The 24,697-nt window shown below is 51.0% G+C and overlaps 1 protein-coding gene across 1 annotated transcript in view; it reads left to right on the top strand.

Annotated features, from left to right (window-relative positions):
* The window catches only part of CTSB (cathepsin B), a 33,009-nt gene extending 9,391 nt beyond the window's left edge, over positions 1-23,618 (top strand). The window contains exons 2-9 of the mRNA XM_078866795.1: positions 4,619-4,754; positions 5,716-5,801; positions 14,663-14,774; positions 16,056-16,257; positions 16,687-16,830; positions 18,196-18,312; positions 20,238-20,366; positions 21,762-23,618. Of these exons, the coding sequence (XP_078722921.1) occupies positions 4,623-4,754; positions 5,716-5,801; positions 14,663-14,774; positions 16,056-16,257; positions 16,687-16,830; positions 18,196-18,312; positions 20,238-20,366; positions 21,762-21,841 (1,002 nt within the window). The 5' untranslated portion in view covers positions 4,619-4,622 and the 3' untranslated portion in view covers positions 21,842-23,618. The remainder of the gene's footprint in view (positions 1-4,618; positions 4,755-5,715; positions 5,802-14,662; positions 14,775-16,055; positions 16,258-16,686; positions 16,831-18,195; positions 18,313-20,237; positions 20,367-21,761) is intronic.
* The last annotated feature ends 1,079 nt before the right edge of the window (positions 23,619-24,697 follow it).

Raw genomic sequence — 24,697 nt, 5'->3', positions numbered from 1 at the left:
GAATATTAGGCCGATACGAGTTACATTCTGTGTGTACGCACGCGTGTGTGTGTGGTTTAGATTATGTAGTAAGCGCGCACTACATAAGCCAAATTTGTCACAGTTGGGAATTTACGGTAGCGGCCAAGTAATCCATACCGCACGTGGAGGGCAAAACCGGACGAACCTTGGGAACAATCCACGTGACCACCATGAGGAGAGAATGTGCGGTCCAGGTGACGTGCAGAAGGAGGGGCGTGTATGTGTGTACGTTGAGCTTCTTTGGCACGGTACGTAGCGAACTGTGCTCATTGGGAGGTGCAGGGGAGGGTGGAAGGACATCAAACTAAAACACTCAGTTTAACACGTAGACTTTCGCAACCAGTAGTGAACTATTGGTCTTTTGTCCACGTGACACTTATTTTTTTACCGATTGGCCATGCCGGTTGGTGGAGGGTTGCGACACATTTATAAATAATGCGATTTCACCAAAAAACCTTTATTATAAACTAAACACTAAAAGCAATTACAGGTAGTCCTCTACTTACGATGGAGATGCGTTACGACGACCCCATCGTAAGTCAAAATTATCGTAAGTCAAAGATGGCCTAGCCAACCCAGGCGTCTTTAAAGAATGGTGATAATTTAGTAAAACCGAGCAATTTACAGTACCGTACTGTATAAACTATATACTGTATGTATTAATTACAATACTGTATTGCACGGCCTCCCAACGTACAGTATCGTACCTCGTACGCTGCTGCGTTTTCCTGCCGCGCGAAAGTTAGAATATTTTACAATTTTGTCGTATCGCCATCGTAAGATTGAAATATCGTAAATCGGACCATCGTAACTCGGTCTATCTGTATAAAGAAATTATAAAAGTACGGCCAAGTATTTAATTGGGGGGGGGGGGTCTGAGGGGAGTTGGGGGTCTGAGGTTAGGGGCCCACTGAGTGATGGAGGCAACCCCTCATCCTGCCACCCCCCCCCACCACCGAGTTTCATATCTCCCATCAGTGTGGGTTCTGGGTTCCCCACCTCGTGACCAGAGGACCTTTTTGCAAGGAGCGAATGAATGACTCCCGCTGTGTTCCGTGTGCTATTTACGCTTGTAATGAACAGCCACAGCCTGGTCACGTGATGTTGACTCGGCAAAAATGTCTCCTCACAGTTGTTATGCCTGGCGTGGTCTTTTTTTCTCGTTGTCTGCGGAATGTTTTGGCGGTTCCGCCCCCCGTGCTCCTTGCAATGGGAAACACGCTCGTGGCTAAATAGAAATGACACTTGAGCCTTAATTGTCTTTATGGTTCTCCCCCATGCCCCCTCTCCTTCTGCTTTTTTTGTTTTGTATTGGGCGAAAAGAGTTGTGGCTTTTATAAATTTTTGTATACATCTGCTTATTGTGTGCGGTGGTGGGAGAAGAGGGTGGGGGGGAATACGTGGATGATTTTATTTGGAGAACTCCCACCGCACGCAGTCATTGTGAAACGTTCGTGGTCGACATGGAATTAAATCGTTGTTGTTGGCCTTGATCGATCTGCTGCTAGACAAAGGGCCTCGAGCCATAGCCATTATTTTTTTGTTTCTCGATGCTACTCTTGGTCTGGCTGATCTGGCCCCCCCCACCCCTGCCGTTGTGGTTGATGGGCGTCCGTCTCGGGCTTGCTCCTTCCCTCCCTCGCCCTGCTCTGTCCCTTTTTTTTACCCCCTCAGGCCAAACTCCAAAAGGCATGCCTGGGTCCTGGTATTTATGGTCCGTCACTGGGATTACATTATATAGTCCTCGCTGTCCATGAAACAATCTTTTTGAGCAACCGGTCCAGATCGTCGCCCTGGCTTTAGCGGCCACGAGCAGGAATCGAACCTCAGGGAGCAGGAATCGAACCTCGGGCCGCCGGGTTAGTAGCGGCAGCACGCTCGCACTAAAGCTAATCGCTCGCCACCACAAAACAAAGACAAAAATCCCCCATATAGCTTTGAATAGACTTTTGGGGCAAGCACTGTTAGAGCGCCTAATGAAGGCTGGTGCAGCACACGAGGGGGTGGGTGGCCAACACCGTTCCCGGCCACCTTTGTCTCCCCAGTGGCAGTGTTTCCACACTGCACCAGGTTACTCATTTTAAAGCTGAGTCGGCCTAGGGGATGCTCAGGACCGGTTCAGATAATCATCATTGGTGTTGGTGGCCATGAGCGGGAATCGAACTACGGGCCGCCAGGTTCGTAGCGGCAGCGGGCTAACCGCTAAAACTACCACTCCCCACCATCACAGTAGTCCTGTTACACTACGCATCCACTGCATTAGACCATACTCCACCACGCTGGTCATTGCGGATTTGGCGGGGGGGCAGGGGAGTTGTGCAGAACAATTGATGGTGCTGAACTGCCCACATTGTAGCCTATAACACCTGTGTTTTGTTCATGGAAGGGGTAGTGGATCACCCATCCGAGAAACTATCCAAGCTCAACTCCTGACCAAGGCTTGGCCTGCGGACAGGGGTGTGTGCAAGACTATGTCTCCAATATTCTTTATAATCTTGGTCCAAAAGTTCCACAAACGATTGTGTTTTGGGGGGGGTGGCATGTGCCCAAAAAAATGCCGTGACCTTGCTTGGCTTTCCCTACACTTTGCACTCCCTATCGTTTTTTTGTAGTGCACTTCATGTGGCATTAAACTGCACCTGACCTGGCACAGGTGCCGTGGTGAACGTCACCGTCGCTTGGTGGTGAATTGGCGGGTATTGGTGCTCGTGGAGTTTGTATATTCTCTCTCTGTTCTGCTTGGGTTTCCGCCAAATTCTCCAGTGTCACAACGTAGGTCGTGCCGTTTATTGCTGGCCGTTTGATGCAAGTGGATTCATGCGACGCACCTCCGACTCTTGCTTTGAAAAATACGGCAAATAAACACTGCCCATAGACTCCACACTGCACCTCCTATTAGCACGCTTTGCTGCGTGTGGTGCAAAAAGTTCTACATACATATGTTGTGAGTTCAACTGAGTCGTAGACGTATTCTTTGGAGGAAACACATTTATTAACGCCAACACATGTGGTAACTGCCCCTTAACAGAATAACAACCTATGGTGGTGACTACCAGGATAACTACACTAATTATACCGTAACTAGCTGCTACGGACCGGGACCACAGCTTGGGTCCAGGTCCACGTGTTGGAAACTCGGAGAACGTAGACGGAGGTTTTTTCAGGCTGAACAACAACGCCGGTCTCTCTGGGGGACCCGGCTTATATTCTCTGCGGCGTGGCTTGCTCCGCCCTTGGCCATGACCACCTTCCAGAACCCTCTAGCAGGATCTCGACTCGGACCACGTGACCACCCCCAGCCCCCCACTTGGGGCCCCTTTGTAGACTTAATTTTTCACGTGTCCTCTTGGGTCAGCCGGAGTGCATGGCCTCCAGTAACCCATTCCCTATGGCCAGCACTCTCTCATCCGATCCTCTAGGGCTGGCATTGCACGCCAAGTGTGATGCCATCCAGCGGTATCAATCAGTGCTGACCAAGCCCCTCAGGGGCCGGTACTGCACCCACATCCTCGTGTGTCCGTGATGTCAATACACCGCACGCCATGCATCTCTAGAGCCGGCATCACACAATGACATCCCGCAATGTCACTACAAGTACATGAAAACCTCTTCACATATACATAACTTGGGCAACAGTTCCTCCGTGATTGTGCGAGGTACTCGTTGCTGGCTCGATATTAACCGCCAGATCGGCTGTGAGTCAGCGGGTTCAGCTCGCTTGCGCTCTCGCAAGCCGTTCATTAATTCCCATGCTGGAGTTTGCCAAGCACGGTGACTGTTGTAGAGTAAATGTTTTAAAGCGCTCATCTGCGCTGCACGTAGGGAGGGCGGGGGGCATTTCCCGAAACGTTGCATAGTTACAAAATTTTTGCCATTTCTTTTTTTTAAAGGAGTGTTACGTGACATGTATTATAATACTAATTATTATTGTTACTCTCATTTACTAAGGGATCGAATAAATATATCCACATGCTGAGACTTGATGAATATCACATAGGTTGTCTATGATGACGGCCGAAATAATAAACAAAACAAATCCGGAATCGGTGAATGTTTCTACACACGTTGAACTTTCTTCGCACCGTCCGTAGCGGATGGGGCAGTGTTGAGTCTATGGGCAGTATTAATCTATGGGGAGTGTTAGTCTATGGGCAGTATGAATGTTTGTTGAACTTCTTTCGCACCGTACGTAGCCGACCATACAAAATCGGAGGTGCGATTACTGCTGTGTAAATGTTTTTGTGTAGCATGCGCGCTCACGCACGTGTGCCTCAGTGTATGCCTCAGTGTGTGTGCATGTGCACACACGCAGCACTGTGGACCCAGCGACCGCAAGATCGATTCCCGTTCGCGGCCACCAACGATGACGATTATCTGAACCAGTCCCGGGCCTCTTCTAGGTTCACTCATCCTAAAATTAGTACCTGGTGCGGTGTCTTAAAACATTACCACTGGGGTGACCAAAGGCGGCTAGTGCATGGTGCTGACCACCCACCTCCCTCTTGTGCCGTGCCGGCCTTCATAGGTGCCGCTCGCTAATAGCACTTGCCCCAATAGTCTGTTAAAGGCTACGCGGGGGAATCCTTTGTATTTGCAGAACGATGCTGCGTGTGCTGTTGCTGCTGTGCGTGGCGTGCGCTACACGTCTGGTGGCGGGGCGGTCCGTCCCGCTGCTCCCTCCGCTCTCTAAGTACATGGCCAACTACGTCAACACGCTGGGCACCACCTGGCAGGTGAGGAAGAGGGTACCGTACTGCTCGCCGCTTGCGCACACTGCTCGCCGCTCGCACTCCCTGTACAATTCCTGCACTTGCCCCTCCCACACACACACACACACCCCTCGGTCACCGGACGCGTGGGGCCCCCTCCAATGCTGCTGTGCTCCGCGTCCCAACCGGCGCCGCTGCTGTTTGCCGCATCGCCTCGGCAGCGGTAGCGCTCATCGTGTTGAAACCCGCGAGCCAAGTGCCCTAAGCGACGGCGCTGCCTGGCTAGAGAGCGCAGTGCCTTTCCCCAGTATGTGTAGGTGCCCTTGAAGTTTTCTTGTAAATCTTTAAGCCGGCTAAGCACTGGTAACATTCACAGGCAGTATAATAATATAATGTTATAATATGGTTAATATAGCGTGCGGCATGTAAACAACATTAAACTAAAAGAATATATTTTACCCGTTACGGCCCACTAAGCCTGTGTAGCTCTTTATCAGAAGCAACAACGAAGTGGATTATCACGTGGAGGTTTATAGCAGCAGCTATCTACTCTAAGCGCGTGATGTTGATTGTAAATGTGGAGGGGAAAAACCGGAGGACACGGGAGAAAAATCCTAGCGACCATGGGGAGAGCGAGAGACTGCAGCCCTCGGGGTCGGGATCTCGAACCCACGACCTTATGTATACCCGGGGAGGTCCTCTAACCACCGTGGCGCCCTATAACCGAGACCCATCATGGCCCCACGTCCTCTTCCCCGCCTCTTGTGTTCCGCTTCTCCCGTCGTCTTGCCATAAAATTCTGGGCTCGATAAAAAAGCCCGACGGCATCTTGCGTGGCGAGCGTTGAAATTAATCATGAACTGCGTCCAACAAAAACGAATCGTGACTGAATCGCCGGCGTGCCGCATGTCATGACCCTACACCCCCAACTCCACCTCCACTCCACCCCCACCCCCCATTCGCACGCATGTGTGGTGGGACGCAGGCGGGCCATGCGTTTGACGGCGCATCTGTGGAGGACGTGCGCAGGTTGTGCGGCACAGTGCTGGGAGGGCCCAAGCTGCCGACACGGTCAGTGGAGTTCCCCCCCCCCCAACTCACCGGCCGTTCTCCTTGACACAGGGTGATCCCCAGCGGATGATAACGGCCCCACAAGCCCTCCGCTTGTCCGTCATTTCTGCTCGTATTGTCGCTTCGCGGCGTTTTTTTAGAGGGAACTGATTTTTTTCTACAAATTTGGAAAGGGGTTTGAGTAACTTAGTTGTGCCCCTTTTATGCACGCCGCAGCCAAGGATGTCGCTCGAGGATAATGTGGACATGAACGGCGGGGAGAAGGGAATTGGGTTGAGCCCATCTCAAGCCTATATAACCTCTTGTTGCAGCAGCTCTTTCTCCTGCCTCAGCAGTTCTCCTGCTGTTGTTGGTCTCATCTGATCACGATTGCTTGTGTTGCGATCGAAACGTCGTAGTCTATTAATTTCCTATCTACGTGACTTTACCGAAAGAACCAAAGAGTAAAGGAAAGGAGATAAGGGAGAAAAGGGCTCGGGTGAGGTGAGGAGAGGGAGGAAGGAAGAGGCTGGCATCGCAGATTCGACGACGCCACTGCACTGACGAGGAGCGGCGTCTGTTTTCACCGCGGGCGGTGGGCAGAGGGGTCCGGAGTGGGGTGGCGGCCTGCACAAAAGTCGCGTGCTTTTTACGGAATCAAAATCTTTATTTGTCCAGGAGAAATCCGATGAGCCACGAAACTGGTGTAGAGAGAGAGACCATAATACAGGCGTTTTTTTATGTTCAATGTGTTGTTAAACTCGCCACCATCCGACACAGCCAATTAGTAAGGGTTTGTCATGTAAACAAAGCGTGGCCAATTCGTTACGAGTGTAGTGGGTTCAATCGGGGCGCACACTAGGACTTGGAGGCAACACTGTTTATTAACCAACATCACATCACCGACGACCGAACCGAATTTTCACACGCTGCAGTCTATTGGTCTGGATCCCGTCGACCGGCCCCCGCCAGGGCTTGTACCAATTGGAACTTGAGGGAGATGCAGCCAAGCCTTGTCACCTGGCGACCAAGGCTTGCCAGACAGGCGAAGCCCCCTCAACTGCTCATTGCCTGACTGCTGTAAGGGCGAATTTTCCTTTGAGGCCTCCCGCGCCTCAGACACTCGTTGAAGAGTAAGGCGCATAGGCGCAGGCATGCTACTGCTGACCTTGCCCGGTCCCAAGTGTAGTTGGACGTCAATAGGGGGGTCCTGCTCCCTCCCATATATAAAAAAAAAACGGTGAATATCCCGTGGAAGCGTGAGGGGCCATTCTGTAGGCCGCGAGGAGCCCAGGGATGTGCAAGTTCCAGTCAGTTTGGGACTCACAAACCTGCTGACTCAACATGGAAGTAATGGTCCTATGCAGGCATTCTACCATCCCCTCAGTCTGGGGATGATAGGGCGATGTCCGTACTTTCTTCATACCCAACAAGTCACACGCATCTTTCAATAATTTGGAAGAAAATTTTTTGCCTTGATCAGTGCGGAGGCGCTTATCCAGCACATACCCGTGAAGGAACGCCTCGGCGATAACCGTCGCCGACTGATTGGGGAGTGGCCAGGCCATAGACCAGCGGGAAAAATACTCAATGCCAACCAACCAGTTCATTTATGTGGGATACTTGAATGGATTGCAAATGGGAACAACCCAATTTAGGTAGGGTTTTCCACACGCATTGCACACACCCTTTGAGCATTATGGCAACGTCCCCTGCCATCCCAGGCCAAAAAAATTTTAGTTGATGGTTACTAGCGTCTTATGTACCCCAAGGTGCAGCAATCATTCATGCACCGCCCAGATGATTCTGCCGCGCAGGGCAGTGGGTACTACGATAGCATAACAGCGCAACCCGCCGTCCCAGTACATCAACAATCCCTCCTTAAGGATGACAGGGGCAACCACCCTACCTCAGCGTCTCAAACACGCCTCCGCAGTTGCAATAAGAAGGCGTCCTCCACCTGCAGGCGCCCCTATTCTGCGTGGTCTAGACCAAGGGTGGTATCGCACCTTTTTAGGACCCCCTGGAATGTCAGGGCCCACACCCCCCATGGACGCGACAACCGTCGGAGATACGGCCTCGACAGGCAGCTTACTGCGCCCCGAGCCGGAAAGGCATGCGCACTCATCGCGTGGTGGTAACCGCGAAAGCGCGTCTGCATTCGTATGGCTCGAACCCTTTTGATACGAAACTTTAAACGAATAGTCCTGGAGGATCTCCAACCATCGGGATAGCTGGCCGGATGTTTATTCAATGCGCAGTGCGTACTGAAGGGCGGCGTGATCAGAACTCCTCAAAGGTCATCCTATAGAGGTACGGCCGATATTGCTGCAAAAAAACACAATGGCCAGCAATTCCCGGCGCATGACACAGTAGTGCTGCTCGGTCGAGGACAGCACCCTGCTACCGTACGCGAAGACACATTCTACCCCATCCACCACTTGAAACAGCACGGCGCCAATGCCAGTGATGCTGGCGTCTGTGTCCAAGACAAAGGGAAGTGAAAAATCTGGGTACCGGAGGGGCGGGGCGATAGTAAGACACGAACCCAATAAAGCTGCATACTTCACCCACCGTCTTGGGAGTCGGCCAAGCGCGCATGAACGCAGTCTTATCGGGGTCTGTGGCTATTCCCGACCTGCTAACGATGTACCCCAGGTACTGCACCCACTTCTGCAGCAGATGACATTTTTGCAGCTTGAATTTGAGGTTCGCCGCCCGCAATTTAAAAAAACCCGCACGTAGCCGTTTCAAGTGCTCCTCGAACGTGCGACTAAAAACAATTGCATCCTTTAAGTAGATCAAACAAGAACCCCACTGTAGGCCCGCCAAAATCAGTTCCATGAGCCGTTGGAACGTCGCTGAAGCCGAGTGGAGGCCCATAGGGAGCCGTGTGGTGTATGGAAAGCAGTTTTCGGTTTAGAAACATCATCCGAGGGCAATTGCCAGAACCCTGAAAGCAGGTCAAGAGTAGAGAAATATCTCGCACCTGCCAATGCTTCTAGCGAGTCATCCATTCTCGAGAGGATACGCGTCAGCCACAGATTTCATTTAATTTGCGGAAGTCAACGCAGAACCGTAGACTTCCGTCTTGCTTCTTAACAAGAACTATGGAAGCACCCCACGGACTGCCTGATGCACTTGTTTTCTGTGGGGCTTAACCTGTAGGGGTTTGGACGGATTGGAGCAGCGCCACCCGTGTCAATGTGGTGGTTCAAAAGGGTGGCCCGGCTGATATCGTATTTGCTTTTACTGAAAACGTCAGCAAATTCAACCAAGAGCAAGTGCAACTCTGACCTCCAGCCATCCGATAAATCGGGGTTCTCCGAGCAGAGCGCATTTATCCAACTCCCATCATCCCCAACCCTTGTTCCTTGGACCCCACAACCCCTACTTTCCCAACAAAATCACCCTTATAATCTGCTACAGACATGTGGGCCAACAGTGCCCGCCTGCACAACAGACACATCCGGCCCTGCATTCAGGACCTGATTGAAGGGTACACAGTCGTTGGACACCAGCGTTTGTGCTCCCACGCGTCAGATCCCGAGCCACTTTATTAGATGGTGTGAGCAGGATTCCCTCAGCGGTCGCCTGTTTATCAAGTTGGTCCCGCAGCCGCAAGGGGATCGGCATTCATTTTCGTCGCCAGCACCCGAACCGTGGCATTAACCATACGCACTCGAGTGGGGGAAGCCAAAAAGACCATGCGACGGCCCAATGGCAGTTCCAGGCACCCTTGATCCACTAAAATTTTAAGCTGCATTTTCCCCAAGAAATTGGTGTCCAATAAACACGGTATGGCAAGGGAAGTTGAAACTAACACCGGTCCTGTCAATTGGATGTCACCGATGCACACCATTGCTGTTATTTGGCCAATAATTCCGAGGGAGCCACCGTTTGTGGCAAAGCACGGAGCTGTAACCGGACAAAGGTCCTGAACCGTGTAGGGTAGGATGTTAAAAATCAACTCTGAAATAATAGTAGCGGATGCTCCGGTGTCTGAGTACCCGTACCTCTACCCCTTGTACTTGCCCAACAACGGCCGACGTCCCCGCCCCTGCGACGACCACACGGTGAGCCAACTCCGACTATTGAGCAGGGTGGTGTGACCAGCCATTTTCCCGTACAACCGAATCATCCCGCCCTGCAACCAACCAAGAACGTGCCCTGCGAGAACGCGAACCGACAACCTAACGGGATGAATGAAGTGGATGTAAGGGCCGAGTGTGAGGTGTGCCGTGACTCGCCTTAGAACCAAGCGGGCCTGGGGACATCCGCAGGGATGACAGCGATGGCCCAGAGAATCTCGTCCCAGCAGTGCGGCATCCTGTCGATGTGTCCCGGCAGACCGCAATCGTAGCAGAGGACGGAGCCGCTCCCCATACGAGAAGAGGTCCCCTGCCGTCGGTTGGGTTCTCCCTGCTGCTCTGAGACGCCCCTCCGCTAGCCACCGTCGTTGACCGAAGTGCAGGCTTGAGCGGGCTCCACTTCTTTGGTTGCACCGCACATCTCAGAAGGTGCGGTACACGCCACCACTTGCGTACGCTGTTTCAAATTAAATGTGCTTGAATGCACTGGGAGATCTTAAGGGACGATAAATAGTCGTTTTCCATTGCTGGCAGGGCAACATTAAGCTCCTTCGCCAAGGCCAGCATACATTCCAACACCAACGACTCCAAGCCTGCTTGCTCCATCTTGGGAAAAGCTGCTTGTGCTAACGACAGTACGCTGAGGCAGGCGAGAGGTGTCTCGGCCTCCCCCCGCCTTCGCGCAGCGAACTTCTGCCAAACATTAAACACATGGACCCACACACACACATCGACTTGCACACATACATCAACCCACAGCCGGTATGCACTGCTATAATCAAAGCAGGTGAACCACAGTCGGTATGCACTGCTGTTATCATAGCAAGAACCAGCACAGTCAGTATGCACTGCTGTAATCATAGCAGGTCCCACCACAGACAGTATGCACTGCTGTAATCATAGCAGGTCCCACAACAGACAGTATGCACTGCTGTAATCATAGCAGGTACCACCACAATCATGCACTGCTGTAATCATAGCAGTTACCACCACAGTCGGTATGCCCTGCTGTAGTGAAAGCAGGTGCTGCCACAGTATGCACTGCTGTAGTGAAAGCAGGTACCACCACAGTCGGTATGAGACCTTGTGCTTCGATACGAAGACAACACCATCACACGATTTCCTGACAAGTCGAGGATATGATGCCCTACAATACCCCTTTTTACTTTGGCAATTCCAAGACGGGTACCCCATCCAGATTCCTCAAATTATCAAAGATACATGACAAAGGCATCCTCACAAAACTGTCTCCTCTAAAGAATGTTATTCCTTCATTATGGACAGAGAAGGAGGAAACCACATTATGGTGCGCCAACCTCTTCAACTCAGTATGTTGTCAATTTGTGCCAAAATTGAGAGTGCACCTTTACATTCAACTTAATTAAAAAACGCCTGCGTATGGAACAGTGCTCATCTCAGGGAGACTATCAATGCTGACATACATGCGAACGCTCATAATGTGGGAAGATTAGTTATTTTGCCTTCATCCACCACAGGTGGACCGAGATACATGCATGAGAAGACTCAGGATGCCATGACGTACATCAGGCAATATGGCAGGCCCCATGTTTTTATCACCTTCACTTGCAATCCTAAATGGAAGGAGATCCAGGTTGAGCTTTATCCAAACCAAAAGGTAGCAGACACGCGTGACATCATTGCAAGGGTCTTCAAACTCAAAGTTGACGAACTCCTGAAGCTTATTACGACTAAGGAAGGCGGTGTCTTTGGAAAGACAACATGTAACTTGCACACCATTTGAGTGGCAATAACGTGCTCTTCCTCATGCTCACATTTTGCTGTGGATGACAGAAACAAATTCATGCAAGTGACATTGACACATTTGTCAGTGCTGAGCTACTTGACCCCCATCAAGAACCTGCCCTATTTGATGTGGTCTGCAAGCAAATGGTCCATGGCCCATGCGGGCATTTCAATCTAAATTCGCCATGTATTCAAGACCGCAGGTGTACCAAGAAGTATCCACGCAACTTCTTGAAGACACTCAATTTAGGCCATGATGTCTATCGATATCGTCACAGAAATACTGAGCATGGTGGATTTTAAACAACACTCAGACCTGCCCCACGAACTCTGAAATGAAGGTTGACAACCAGTGGATCATCCTCTTCTGTGCAAGATCTTCAAGGCCCACATTAATGTGGAATTCTGCAATTCTGTGCAAGCCATCAAATGTTTGCAAATACATCAACAACAGCTCTGACATGCCTGTCTTTGCCTCACAAAAAGAGGGGCAGAGTGTGAATGAGGTTAAACTTTTTGTCCAAGGAAGATACATCAGCAGCAATGAGGCCATTTGGATAATTCTTGGCTCCCCCATCCATGAGCGTTCCCCCACAGTCGTCCACTTGGCAGTTCAACTCGAAAATGGTTAACGCATCTACTTCACCAAATGAAATGACCAACAGGCCCTGGCTCCACAAGATACCACCCTGATGGCGTTCTTTGTTTTGTGCCAAAGTAACTCATTTGCTGCCAACCTGCTCTAAAAGTTCAAATATGTGTGTGTGTAGGTCTGTGCGTGTCTTTTTTTCCCAGGCAACGCCAGGTACTTTCCTTTATTAGGTTTCTATGTACGTCAGTTTAGTGAAAGAAGCAAGAAATACTAATTATTAATGTAATATTTGCAAGGTGATTATTTAAATAATATGTTTCTATCAACGTGAGTTTAGCGAAAGAAGCAATACAATTGTACTTAACATGGCGTGGTAAGGCCTAGTCCCGTGCAGAGCCCCCGGCCTTGCCTAGATTGCCCAGCCTGCTGAGGTGGCACCTTGGCAGGTTGGGGTTGGGCTGCTACTACACCCCCCCCCCAGCCACAATCCTCCCGCCTGCTCTGCAGTAATATCTATGGCCTATAGTGGTAGCATTTACGGACTCTATAGTAGTAACTGCAAGCATCGTTTTGCGTATTTTTATTGCATTTTTAACACTCAAGAAAATGTCCCCATCACCCCCACCGATCGCGTATGACTTGGTAGGGGCCGTCCCCCCACCGAAGGCGTGTGAGTTGGTATGGTCGAGCGCGTGTAATAAATAAATAACGATGCATCTCACTAAATCGCTAATTTAACTACTTTAAAGTTGAGGGATGGGAAAAAGCAATACCGCTTGCTCACCCATGGGGCTTACGGCGTGGTACCTGGCTATTTTTTTAAAACGTAAACTCCACCGTTTGAGAGCCAAAGTGTGCGAACACACACACACACAGGCAAAAAATGACATTTATAGGTAAGCATGTCCAGTAGGGTAAGAACGTTACAACAAAAACAAACCGTACAAAAACATGATTGAGTGCAAAATACAAGAAAGGTAAACAAATGACAACCGGCCTCATCAGGCCACAGACAGAATTGTGGAAAAATCTTCCTGTTTATGCGATCCAACCCAATAACCTCCTCATTATGCATAGTATTCGGTCGTGAAAGCCCCCTACTACTACGTGTTAGAGAGAGAGAGACTCGTGGTGCATGGAGGTCCGCGTAACCTTCTCAGCCGTTAACCTTGGTGTGCTGGTCCGGAACGGTTGTGAAGTTAAATCAAGTTCAGGATCTTTCGATTTAAAGCTTTTGTGACTGTAGGGATTCATCTTCTTGGTTCTTTCGGTAAAGTCACGTAGAAGGAAAATAATAAAATAATAAAAATAAAACATTATAAAATAATTCTCACGACGTTTCGGCCACAACGCAAGCAGCCGTCTTCAGGTGGAGAACAGGTCTGTCGAGAAGGCAGAGTCTGAATGGCACGCCCCAGGCTTGGAGCGACTATTTATGCTGGGATGGAGGGGCGAAGAGCGTCTTGACAAAATAATTTGCATATCAAGAGGAATTTAGCATATTTATGGAAAATGCAGATATGCGATTAGTACTACTTGTGAAATGTGTAGGTTTGGCGAGGGGTTTAAAGTCATTATGCCCATGCATGATACTACTAATCCTGCATAATGCATGGGCATAATGACTTTAAACCCCCTGATGTGGTATGGGTCGACGTGGAGCCGTGTGGACTGGCCGATAACTGGTACCAGTGGTGTCAAGATCGACCTCTGTGGAAGAGGCTCGTGAAGGATGCTACCTGGGTCTGCCCCGTGATTTCCTGCCAACGGTCGTTTGACACTTCACATGGCCTCCACGTGCACACAGCCTGGCACAAGCGCCATGGTGACGTCATCACCACTTAGTGGCGAATGGCGGTGGTTATCGCCGTTGTTGAGTGACCTTTAGTCAGTCCACCCATGGCATCTGGGTCTGTCCCGTGATCTCTTGCCAGTGGGCATTCGACACTTAACGTGGCCTCAAAGTGGACATAGCCTGGCACAAGCGCCGTGGTGATGGCACTGCCACTTAGTGGCAGTGACATCACCACTGCTGCGAGTGATTGTGTCCTGTGTGTGCTTAAGAGAGCACATGTGTAATGATGTGTGTACGTGTCTGTAGTGGAGCGGTCGGCACGCTGTGCTACGAACCCGACGACCAGAGTTCGATTGCCACTCGTGGCCACCAACACCAGTGACGATTATCTTGAATCGGTTCTGGGCCTCCTCTAGGTTGGCTCAACCTCAAATGAGTAACCTGGTCCGGTGTGTAAACATTGCCACTAGGGAGACAAAGGCAGTCGGGCATGGTGTTGGTCACCTACCCCCTCGTGTGCAGTGTCGGCCTTCATAGGCACTTGTTTACAGCACTTGGCCTAAAAGTCTGTTAAGGCTATATGGGTAGGGTGGACAGACTTTGTGTGTGTAACGCGTGTGTTAATTTGTTGTGTGTGCAGCACACACAAGGTGTCCCAGAGCTTGCCCGACAGCTTTGACGCACGCACGCAGTGGCCCAACTGCCCGACCATCGGGGAGCTGCGCGACCAAGGCTCCTGCGGCTCCTGCTGGGTACGCATACGCACGCACGGACACACGCACGGACACACGCACGGACACACGCACGGACACACGCACGGACACACGCACGGACACACGCACGGACACACGCACGGACACACGTACCAACACACGTACCAACACACGTACCAACACACGTACCAACACACGCACACTCACATGTGCGAACACGCACACTCACGTGTGTGCACACACACGTGCACGTACACATGCGTATGCATATACGGGACAAAGATGTGTCGTATAGCCTTAATAGACTGGGGCAATTGGAACCTCATTTGCCAGTAAAAAAATATGATAATTGGTTTTTTACCCTTCTATATGGCGACAAAACTGACAGCTTTTTTACAAGGAGTCATGTTTGCATAGACCACAATACCTGCAGTCATAATGCAAAAAAATACATAACTCTGATAATGTATGCACTGTCCTTGAAGTTGATTGGTCCACACCCGAGACAGCTTTCCTTAGAGCCTAGTCTCGCATGGGTTGGACCAGATGACGCGAAAAAGCGCACAACGCAAAGACAATGCACCATCAGAGTATGAGAGCTCGGGGTAAGAATTTATACCATTGGAACCTCATTTGCCAATAAAAAAATATGATAATTGGTTTTTTACCCTTACCCCGAGCTCTCATACTCTGATGGTGCATTGTCTTTGAGTTGTGCGCCTTTTGGCGTCATCTGGTCCAACCAATGTGAGACTAGGCTCTAAGGAAAGCTGTCTCGGGTGTGGACCAATCAACTTCAAGGACAGTGCATACATTATCAGAATTATGTTTTTTGTTTGCATTATGACTGCAGGTATTGTGGTCTATGCAAACATGACTCCTTGTAAAAAAGGTGTCAGTTTTGTTGCCAGATAGAAGGGTAAAAAAACAATTATCAGACTGGGGCAAGTGCTGATAGTGAGCAGCACCTATGAAGGCCGGCACGGCACACGACGGGCTCGGTGACCAGCACCATGCCCGGCCCTCGTGGCGCCCAGTTTTTGGTGGCGACTCGCCGCGTGGCTGCTGCCTCCCTTGTTCGTCTGTTTCCTCCTCCACTTCGTGCCTCCGGGTCGTTCTCTCTCTCTCCGAGAGTGAGCGAGCAAATACTGCGCAGCGGTGTCACGGTGTTGCAAGTTCACGTTTTTATTATCGTCATTTAATGATACTCCTGTGCAGCTTGCATGCTGGACCTCCTCACCGTTGACACGTGGTGTGTTCACACTCGTTACTTCTCCCTGTGTGTCTGCGTGGGTGTATCTCCCCCTTCTCCTCGTGCAGGCGTTTGGCGCCGTGGAGGCCATGTCTGACCGCTTCTGCATCCACTCGAAGGGCCAGGTGAACCCCCACGTGTCGGCCGAGGACCTGCTCTCCTGCTGCGATGAGTGCGGCATGGGCTGTGATGGCGGCTACCCCTCCCAGGCCTGGAACTTCTGGACCAGCGCCGGCCTGGTCACCGGCGGCCAGTACGGCAGCGGACAGGGTAACCTGTCCCTTGCTGCAAACCTCGGTTTTGTCTACCATGGCCCGCCCTGATTGTGGCCTGGTCTGGCCTGCCCTGGCTTGATCTAACATTACTTGGTCTCCCCTGACCTTGCCTGACCTCACCTTCCATTCCCTTGAGTTGATAAAATTTGATATGTTCCTACGGCTGCTCATGTGCGACCGTGTGTGGAGATGTGACGATGGTGTGCGCTTGCCAGAGTGCGACGCTGCGTCCTGGTGTTCATGTGTTTTCGGCGAGCGTGACTTGCGCGGGGCGAGTAGCGGTGTGGCGATGTGTGTGTGTGTGTGTGATGCGGCTTGCGGTGTGACTCCGCTCGTGTGACTCCGCTCGTGTGACTCCGCTCGTGTGACTCCGCTCGTGTGACGCTGCTCGTGTGTGACGCTGCTCGTGTGTCACGCGCTGCAGGGTGCCGCCCCTACTCCATCAAGCCGTGTGAGCACCACGTGAATGGCTCGCGCCCGCCGTGCAGTGGGGAGGGCCCCACGCCCAAGTGCATGCACGAGTGCGTGCCAGGATACACGCCGCACTACAAGGCCGACAAGTACTTTGGTATGCGGACAAACCTGCACGCACACACGGACACATCTGCATGCCCGCGTGCAAACATATCTACAAACACAAAGACCCCCCCCCCCCGCCTATAGCCTGAACAGTCTTTTTGGACAGGATGTTAACTACCTCGCCTGGTATACAGGAGGTCGTGGGGTCGTGGGTTTGTTCCCGACCCACCTGCTGTATATTTTGAGTTTGCGTGTTTCTCTCTCCCCATGGTAGCATGGATTTTTTTCCAGGTCCTCCAGTTTTTCTCTCCACATTTCGAATCAACATCACGCCTTTAAGAGTATTTGGCTGTTACGTCGCTGTCAATCCATACAGTTTACAAGTACTATTGTACAAGGAAATAGTTTTCAAGTCCATATGACGTACAGCCGTTTCAATACAGGCAAAAAATGTTCATCTATTTGTGTGGCCAACGAGGTCTGAACTGGCCTGTAATAATGTAGGCACTGATAAGGGGTTGGCAGGTATGCTGTTATAAATTTGCACGCGATAAGCCACTTCATTGAGCTATCATTTGTGGCCATGGCGTTTCTGAAAAAGAGCTACATAGCTCAGTGAGCCTATCCTGGTAAAATAAAAATAGTTTATAGTTTGGTTTATAGTTAACGAGCTCCTCCATGAAGGCTGGAACTGCACACGAGGGGGTGGGTGGCCAGTACCACACCCGGCCGCCTTCACGCGCACGCCGACACATGCACGGCCACGACTGCTCGCGCGCGAACGTGCACGCACATCTACATGCACGCATGTATGCACATAAATATTTACGCGCACGCTTGTGTGCAGCGCGGGGGTCCCCGTTCGATTCTTGTTTGGGGCCTAAACACCAGATGAATATCCACACCGGTCCTGGGCCTCCGAGGTCGACCCGGCCATCTTTAAACGAGTGCCCCGGTGCGGCGTGCGCCACAAGCATCGCCACCGGGGAGAAGAAGGCGGCCAGGCATGATACTGACCACCCCCCCCCCCCCACCCCATCGTAGGAGGTGCTACTCGCTTAAACGGCACTTGCCGCACCAGTCTGTTCAGGCTACAAGGGGATCTTTGTCTTTGTTGGTGATGATAATAGTGGCGGTGGTGGTTGTGATGTTGAAGGGCCATGGGCTGGAGGTTTGTCGTTGGTGGTGAGCGTTGCTCTCAGCCGTCTTCCGAGACTCGGTGTCATCACTCACATGGCCATCACTCATAGGTGTCAACAATAACATCACCATCGCTTACATCTCCAACTCTTCCCCCCCCCCCCACCTTTGCGTGTGGTGTGTGTGTGGTGTGTTCGCGTGCGTGTGGTGTGTTCGCGTGCGTGTGGTGCGCGCGCGCGTCTGTGTGTGGTGTGTGTGTGGTGCGTGCGTGCAGGTAAGAAGGCGTACAACATCGACTCCGACGAGGGTCAGATCAAGCAGGAGATCTTCGACAACGGCCCCGTGGAGGCCGCCTTCACCGTCTACGCCGACTTCCCACAGTACAAGTCCGGTGAGTTCTGATTGTTATGTTTAGACCGGACCGGAATAAAATGAGCTCTGAAGCTCTTTGATTTTTCTTTGTTGTGTTTTCCTTTATTAATATTCTTTGGGTCTTTCGGGAAAGTCACATAGGTTCCTTTTTGTTTTCCCTCGTTTTTTTCCTATTTTTTTAAGCAATACAGTAACAAAAACGATAGCGGTGCAAAATAGGGAAAATGCTCAGCAAGAAGCCACTACGACCGAGTATATAGTACGGGGTAGACCCGTGTGATGTAAGAGAATAAAGTTTAGCTGGAAGCATATTATATTTTTTGCGACATAGAATTGTAATGTATTACTTACTGTTAGTAGCTCAGCTTATTGGAGAGTATATTTAGTATACTGATGATACGTGGTGGTTTAGTTACTGCAGCTACATACTATTAACATTCCTTCCCTTTATTAATGCTTCCCCCTATCACCTCCCTTTGATGCTGCTAATCCTGCATAATACACGGGCAAAACATGACTTTAAACCCTCCGCCAAACCTCCTACGCATTTCACAAGTAGTACTAATCGCATATCTGCATTTCCCATAAATATGCTAAAATTCCTCTTGATATGCAAATTATTTTGTCAAGGCGCTCTTCCTCCTCCCTCCCAGCTTAAATAGACACTCCAAGCCTGGAGTGTGTCATTCAGACTCTGTCTTCTCGACAGACCTGTTCTTCACCTGAGGACGGACGCTTTCGTTGTGGCCGAAACGTCGTGAGAATTACTTTATTATGTTTTATTTTTATTATTTTATTATTTCCATTCTACGTGACTTTACCGAAAGAACCAAGAAGATGAATCCCTGCAGTCACGAAAGCTTTAAATTAAGATATCCTCTTGAATAAATGTGTGTGTATATATATATATATCAAGGATAGGTACCGTGTTCATACAAATAGACAAAGTCGTGTCAGTCGTTTTTTATCATAAGGTAAGAGAGAAATGAAACACAGGAGATGAACTTTTCAAGATTTTTGTTCATTGCAAAATTAGCAAATTGGCATCTTCATATGGTGTAGTTTTCCGCACATCTAATCTAAATATAGAGCAGCAGTGCAATGGGAGGACAAGGAAGCGTTGCTGTCCTATCGTTGATTGGAGACGGTTGTTTTTTAAAATTGGCTTTAGTGAGTGACCGCGGCGGCAGTAGTGACATGGGGCAGCAGTGCCAACCGTAGAAAGTTATCACTGAAAGCCGACGAAACAATTGCCTAGGGCCTACTAGAACCAAAAGTACCTGAGGCCTACAAGAACCTTGATCCGGCCTACCCGCCCGCCCCCCCAATGGACATCTGTGAAGAAGAACTTCGTAGCTCATCGGATTTCTCAAGGATGATAAATTAAGATTCTGTATTCCGAGTTCGAATCCCTTCTCCACGGCCACCACGACATCAGTGACGGCTATCTGAACTTGTCCTGAGCCCCTCCCCTAGATCGATTCGGCCTTTAATGAGTACCTGGTGCAGTGTGTAAACATCGTTACCGGGGAGACAAAGGTGGCCGGCCGGGCGTGGTGCTGGATAGCCCCCCCCGCGTGTACCGTGCCAGCCTTCATAGGGGCTGCTCGCTAACAGCACTTGCCCCAACAGTCTATTAAAGGCTACGGGGGATGTTTGTCTTTGTATGCTGTGGAATTTGACGCACGGTGGTGGTGGTCTGCAAGGGGGCTGTTGAGACGTGGTGGCATTGGTGGTGATGTGTAAGCGGTCTACACACATTGGTGACGTCCTGTAGGATTTGGTGGTGTTATTGTTATGTAGGGATTGACACAGTGGTGATAGTGTTGTGGTTTTGGTTGCATAGTTAACACAGTGGTGTGTAGGGGTTAACTCTGTTGGTTGTGTAGGAATTGACAGTGGTGTGCCGGTGGTGGTTGTGGTGGTGGTGTGGTTGTGCTGCAGGAGTGTACCAACACGTGGCGGGCGAGGAGCTGGGGGGCCACGCCATCAAGATCCTGGGCTGGGGGGTGGAGGGCGGAGTGCCCTACTGGTTGGTGGCCAACTCCTGGAACGCGGACTGGGGCGACCATGGTAAGCACGCACACACACCACGCATGCCACATGCACACACACACCACGCACACCAATACCAATACCCGCCATGCGCCACTAAGTGACCCCGTGGCTGTGACGTTACCTCGGCGCTTGTGCCAGGCCAGGTGCATTTTGAGGCCACGTGAAGTGTCGAAGGCTTGCTGACAGGAGGTCTCGGGACAGACCCAGCAGGTCCCATGGATTGGTTGACTGAGATGACCGGTAGTTGCACCAACTGTACCCCCTACTCTGCCAACTTGCTGCATTTTAGCCGCCCGGCGCTCCACTCGTTGATGTGAGCGTCGCTCCTCTGCTCTCCGTTGTTGCTGGAGAGCGAATGCCTCCATCTGCCCAGTAGCAGCGTCCTTCACGAGCCTACTCCATCGCACGGGGACACACACTGGTGCAAGGACACGCACGACATCCAGACCATGCACACGCCATGTACCACACACACCACGCACCACAGACATGCAGACTGCATAGTCGCGCGCATACACCAACGTACGCTCACATATGCACTCCGCCAGACACAAATGCATGCACAGGCGTGCACTGACGCAGCGTGACACACGTGCAGATGCATACGCAGTGCGACACGCTAACATACCGCCAAACGTGTGGGTACACCACCGATGCGGGCTCGCACACGACACGTGCCGACACGCGCACACTAAAGTATACCCTCCAACAACAATAATAACAGCCTCCAATTCACCGCTAAGCGACAGTGATGTCAGCGCAACCGCGTGTGCCAGGCTAGGTGCACTTTTGAGACTTTTACGTGAAGTGTGGAAGGCTCACTGGCAGGAGGTCATGGGACACTTTTCACACAAACACAAGATGGACAAAGGTTCCCCTTATAGCCCTAATAGACCTTTGGGGCAAGTACTGTCAGCATGCACCTATGATGGCTGGAACGGTCCCCGAAAGAGTGGGTGGCCAGCACCACATCCGACCATCTTTGTCTCCCCAGTGCCGATGTTTACACACCATGGCACAAGGTACTCAATTGAGCCTGAGTCGACCTAGAGGAGGAGGCCCAGGATCGGTTCAGATAATTGTCACCGGTGTTGGCCGTGAGGTGGGAATCAAAACCTGGGATGCCTGGGTTTGTAGCACAGCGAGCTAACTGCTACACTACCACTCCCCACAACGGCAAAGATCACACGCAACAACCGTACACAAACGTACACCACCACCAAAATGCCCCAATGGATCCTTCGGCACAGTTCGCTACAAACACACAGTGGGGCGGCGGAGAGGGGGGTTGTTGATGGACAAAGACAAAAATGAACTAAAACAGCAGTTTGGGTGTTCACTCGCCCCTGATTGTGTGCGTGTGTGTCTTTGTTTTTGTGTGTTCCTCATGGCTGGTCCTCCGGTTAACAGGCTTCTTTAAGATCCTCCGCGGGAGCAACGAGTGCGGGATCGAGGACGAGATAGTAGCTGGGCTGCCCAGCCTGGGCTGAGCGCGGCAATGAGCCACGGTTGGGGGAGTGGGGGGGATGATGGAGTGGGTGGCAGCAGGGGCAGCGGGATCAAGACCATTCGGCCCGGTCCGGTGACGGCCGGCGTGACCGCCGGGGTCTCTCCGCACATCCATTGTCGCTGCTGCTGTTGTTTTAAAGTGCAGGTTTCCCTCGCTCTACACCGGTAGTAGATACTTTCCAATAAAATCGGCGTGCTAAGGAGAAACGGCATGGCTTGGCACCGCAGAGTCGCCCAACCCTACAATGTGCTGCACGCACGAGGGGACATGGCTGACTGCGTGCCGAGCAGCGCGCAACGTTGTCCCACGTCCAGCCACTTAGCCGACGCATGCGTGTGAATTCGGACGATTTTTTCCGCAGATGTCCCACTGGACAAATTTTGATAGAGACTTCGTAGCTCGTTGCATTCCTCCAGAATAACTATACATATTCAAGATTCTGATTATTCAAACTGCGTTTAATAATAATATTGTGGAATTTTGGGTATGAGGTGGGCTGGTCGCGTGTTGACATATATGGCCTGAAATTTCACAGACCGGATCCGCATTGAGCGTGGGAAACCTGTAAGAAACCCTTATGTCGAGTCGTCTGTAGTCCGTAACGTTTTGCCAAATTTTTTACCGGCGGTCCTCGTTTTAAAAAAGACAAATTTCTGGTTTTAATAATAAGGGGTATGGTGCAAATAATAAAGTTTGTGTGGATATTTGTTTTAATTGTCAAATGTTGAATGGCGTGTGTAAGCGCGTGTCAGATCGGTGTGGGGAGCGGTAACGTAGCTGTCAGTGCTGTGCTGCGCTAAAAACCCGGCGACCCGAGTTGATTCTTGCTCACGGCTCACACCAGATTGTGGATAGGAAATGTTAACTACCTCGCCTGGTAAAACAGGAGATCGTGGGTTCCATCCTGACCCCAGACGCCTGCTGTATATTTGGAGTTTGCGGCGTCTTTCTTTCTCTGTGGTCGCGTCACGTGGGGATTTGTAGGCGCCATATATTCAAAACGCACGTTGATTCTAAATAGTGGATGGAAAACCCACGCGACAGCCACTTCGGCGCGCTATCATTTGTGATGACCCAAGTCGCTTTCTGATAAGAGCTACATAGCTCAGTGGACATTTACCTGAATTCGCCGGCTTTTTCCACTGGCTATTTGCCGTGCTGAGCTGGAACCAGACCGTGCAATGGCTGCAGTGGAAAGACAACCTCGCCCCCGCTTCCTGAGCCATGCCCGGCCGGCTCTGCACTGTCTCAGCGCGGCTGACGTGTGTATGGGTAGTGGTGGCGTAGAGGTCAGCATGATGAACTTGGCAAGCCCACTTCGATTCCCGCTCATGGCAACCGCCAACACCAGTGACGATTATCTGAACCGGTTCTGAGCCTCCCCTCTAGGTCGGCTCGGCCTCAAATGCGTACCTGGTGCGGTGTGTAATAAACATCGCCACTGGGGAGACAAAGGGCGGGACCACCCACCCCCCTTCGTGCCGGCCTTCATAGGTGCTGCTACTCCCTAACAGCACTTGCCCCAACAGTCTGCTTAGGCTTTCCGGCAGGGGGATCTTTGTCTTTGTGTGTGGAGGATACCTCGTTTCAGCTGCTGGCCCTGTGGACGTGGCCACGCCACCACCGTGCCTTGCTTGCCTTCACTGCCTTATCCGTCTGGTCCCAAAACATTTTGATTTGTTTAAAAAAAAGTCACATGCAAAAACCATTTTAATAAAAAAAATAACTGATGATTTTTGACGAACGGCTTCCCCCTCCACCCGTGTTGGGATTGCATTTTTTTTGTTGGTGTGGAAAGGGTTGAGTTCCGCGGCATTTGTTGTGATTTGCTTTTTTTTACTTTGCTCAAATCGATGTCTTGATCAGTTTATTTTGAATTACCCGGTGAGCCAACAAACTCTGAAATTGGGTTTCATCAACAAAAAACGACACCGCCGCTTTTGACATGCGCAACAAGACACAGTAAAATACATCAATAATAAACAACAGATAAGCGAAAAATTGCTAATTATCGGAATATCATTTTTTTAAAGAAAAATTAAGTCAAATGTAGATGCCAAGACATAACTTTGCTACTGGGCAAAAAAAAAAAGGTCCTATAAAAAGGTACCCCCACCACATGTCTGCCAGGGGTGGCGCTGTGTGGGGTAAGAAGCATTCGTGTTACTGGTAGGAACCTCCTGGTTACACCAGCCCACAGGGGATTATTGTGTCCATCCGTCCTGTGTGCAGGGAGGGGCTGGGTGGGGAGAATGGGGGGTGGGAGGGGTACGGCTGGGTGGGGAGGGGCTTGGTCACCCCGTGGTGCCCTTATAAAACTCAACGTTTAACCTACTCATGCCGGCTTGTGCCCGCCCTCACAGTCGGGCATATTTGCGGAATACACCATGCCGCCGTTGACCCTGGCCATTGACTGAGCAACCCAACGTTCCTACCAGCTCCCTCCGCAGGAATGTGTTTTAAAATGGGCGCAGGGGGTGCTGGACCGTGCCCGCGCCAGCTTCTCGAGTCTGGCGAGTTGCCGCCTGCAGTAGTTTACAATTAAGAAGTTGAACTCCGCCTCTGGATTAGATGATAAAGTAGCGTTTCGTATTGGTGGCGGCTTCCCCTCCACGTGGCTGGGCGATTGAGAAACCAAGCTACACACGGCAACTGTCCCCAGATAAGTGGGGGTGTGAATGCGGTTGTCTCACTCCCTACTCTGCTGTACAGCTCCAGGTGGCTTACGACGGCACCAACGTTCTTGGTGGGGGTGGTGGGGGAGAGCATTTTTCTTTTCCCCTCTCCCCGAATTTTGGGCCCGGCCCAGCAAAGAAACACATGGCCACCACCACGT

This window comes from Lampetra fluviatilis, chromosome 23, assembly GCF_964198595.1.
Source record: "Lampetra fluviatilis chromosome 23, kcLamFluv1.1, whole genome shotgun sequence".
In the NCBI taxonomy this organism is placed as follows: domain Eukaryota; kingdom Metazoa; phylum Chordata; class Hyperoartia; order Petromyzontiformes; family Petromyzontidae; genus Lampetra; species Lampetra fluviatilis.
The sequence above is the reverse complement of the archived record's forward strand: the minus strand, read 5'-3'. Positions and strand labels throughout refer to the sequence as shown.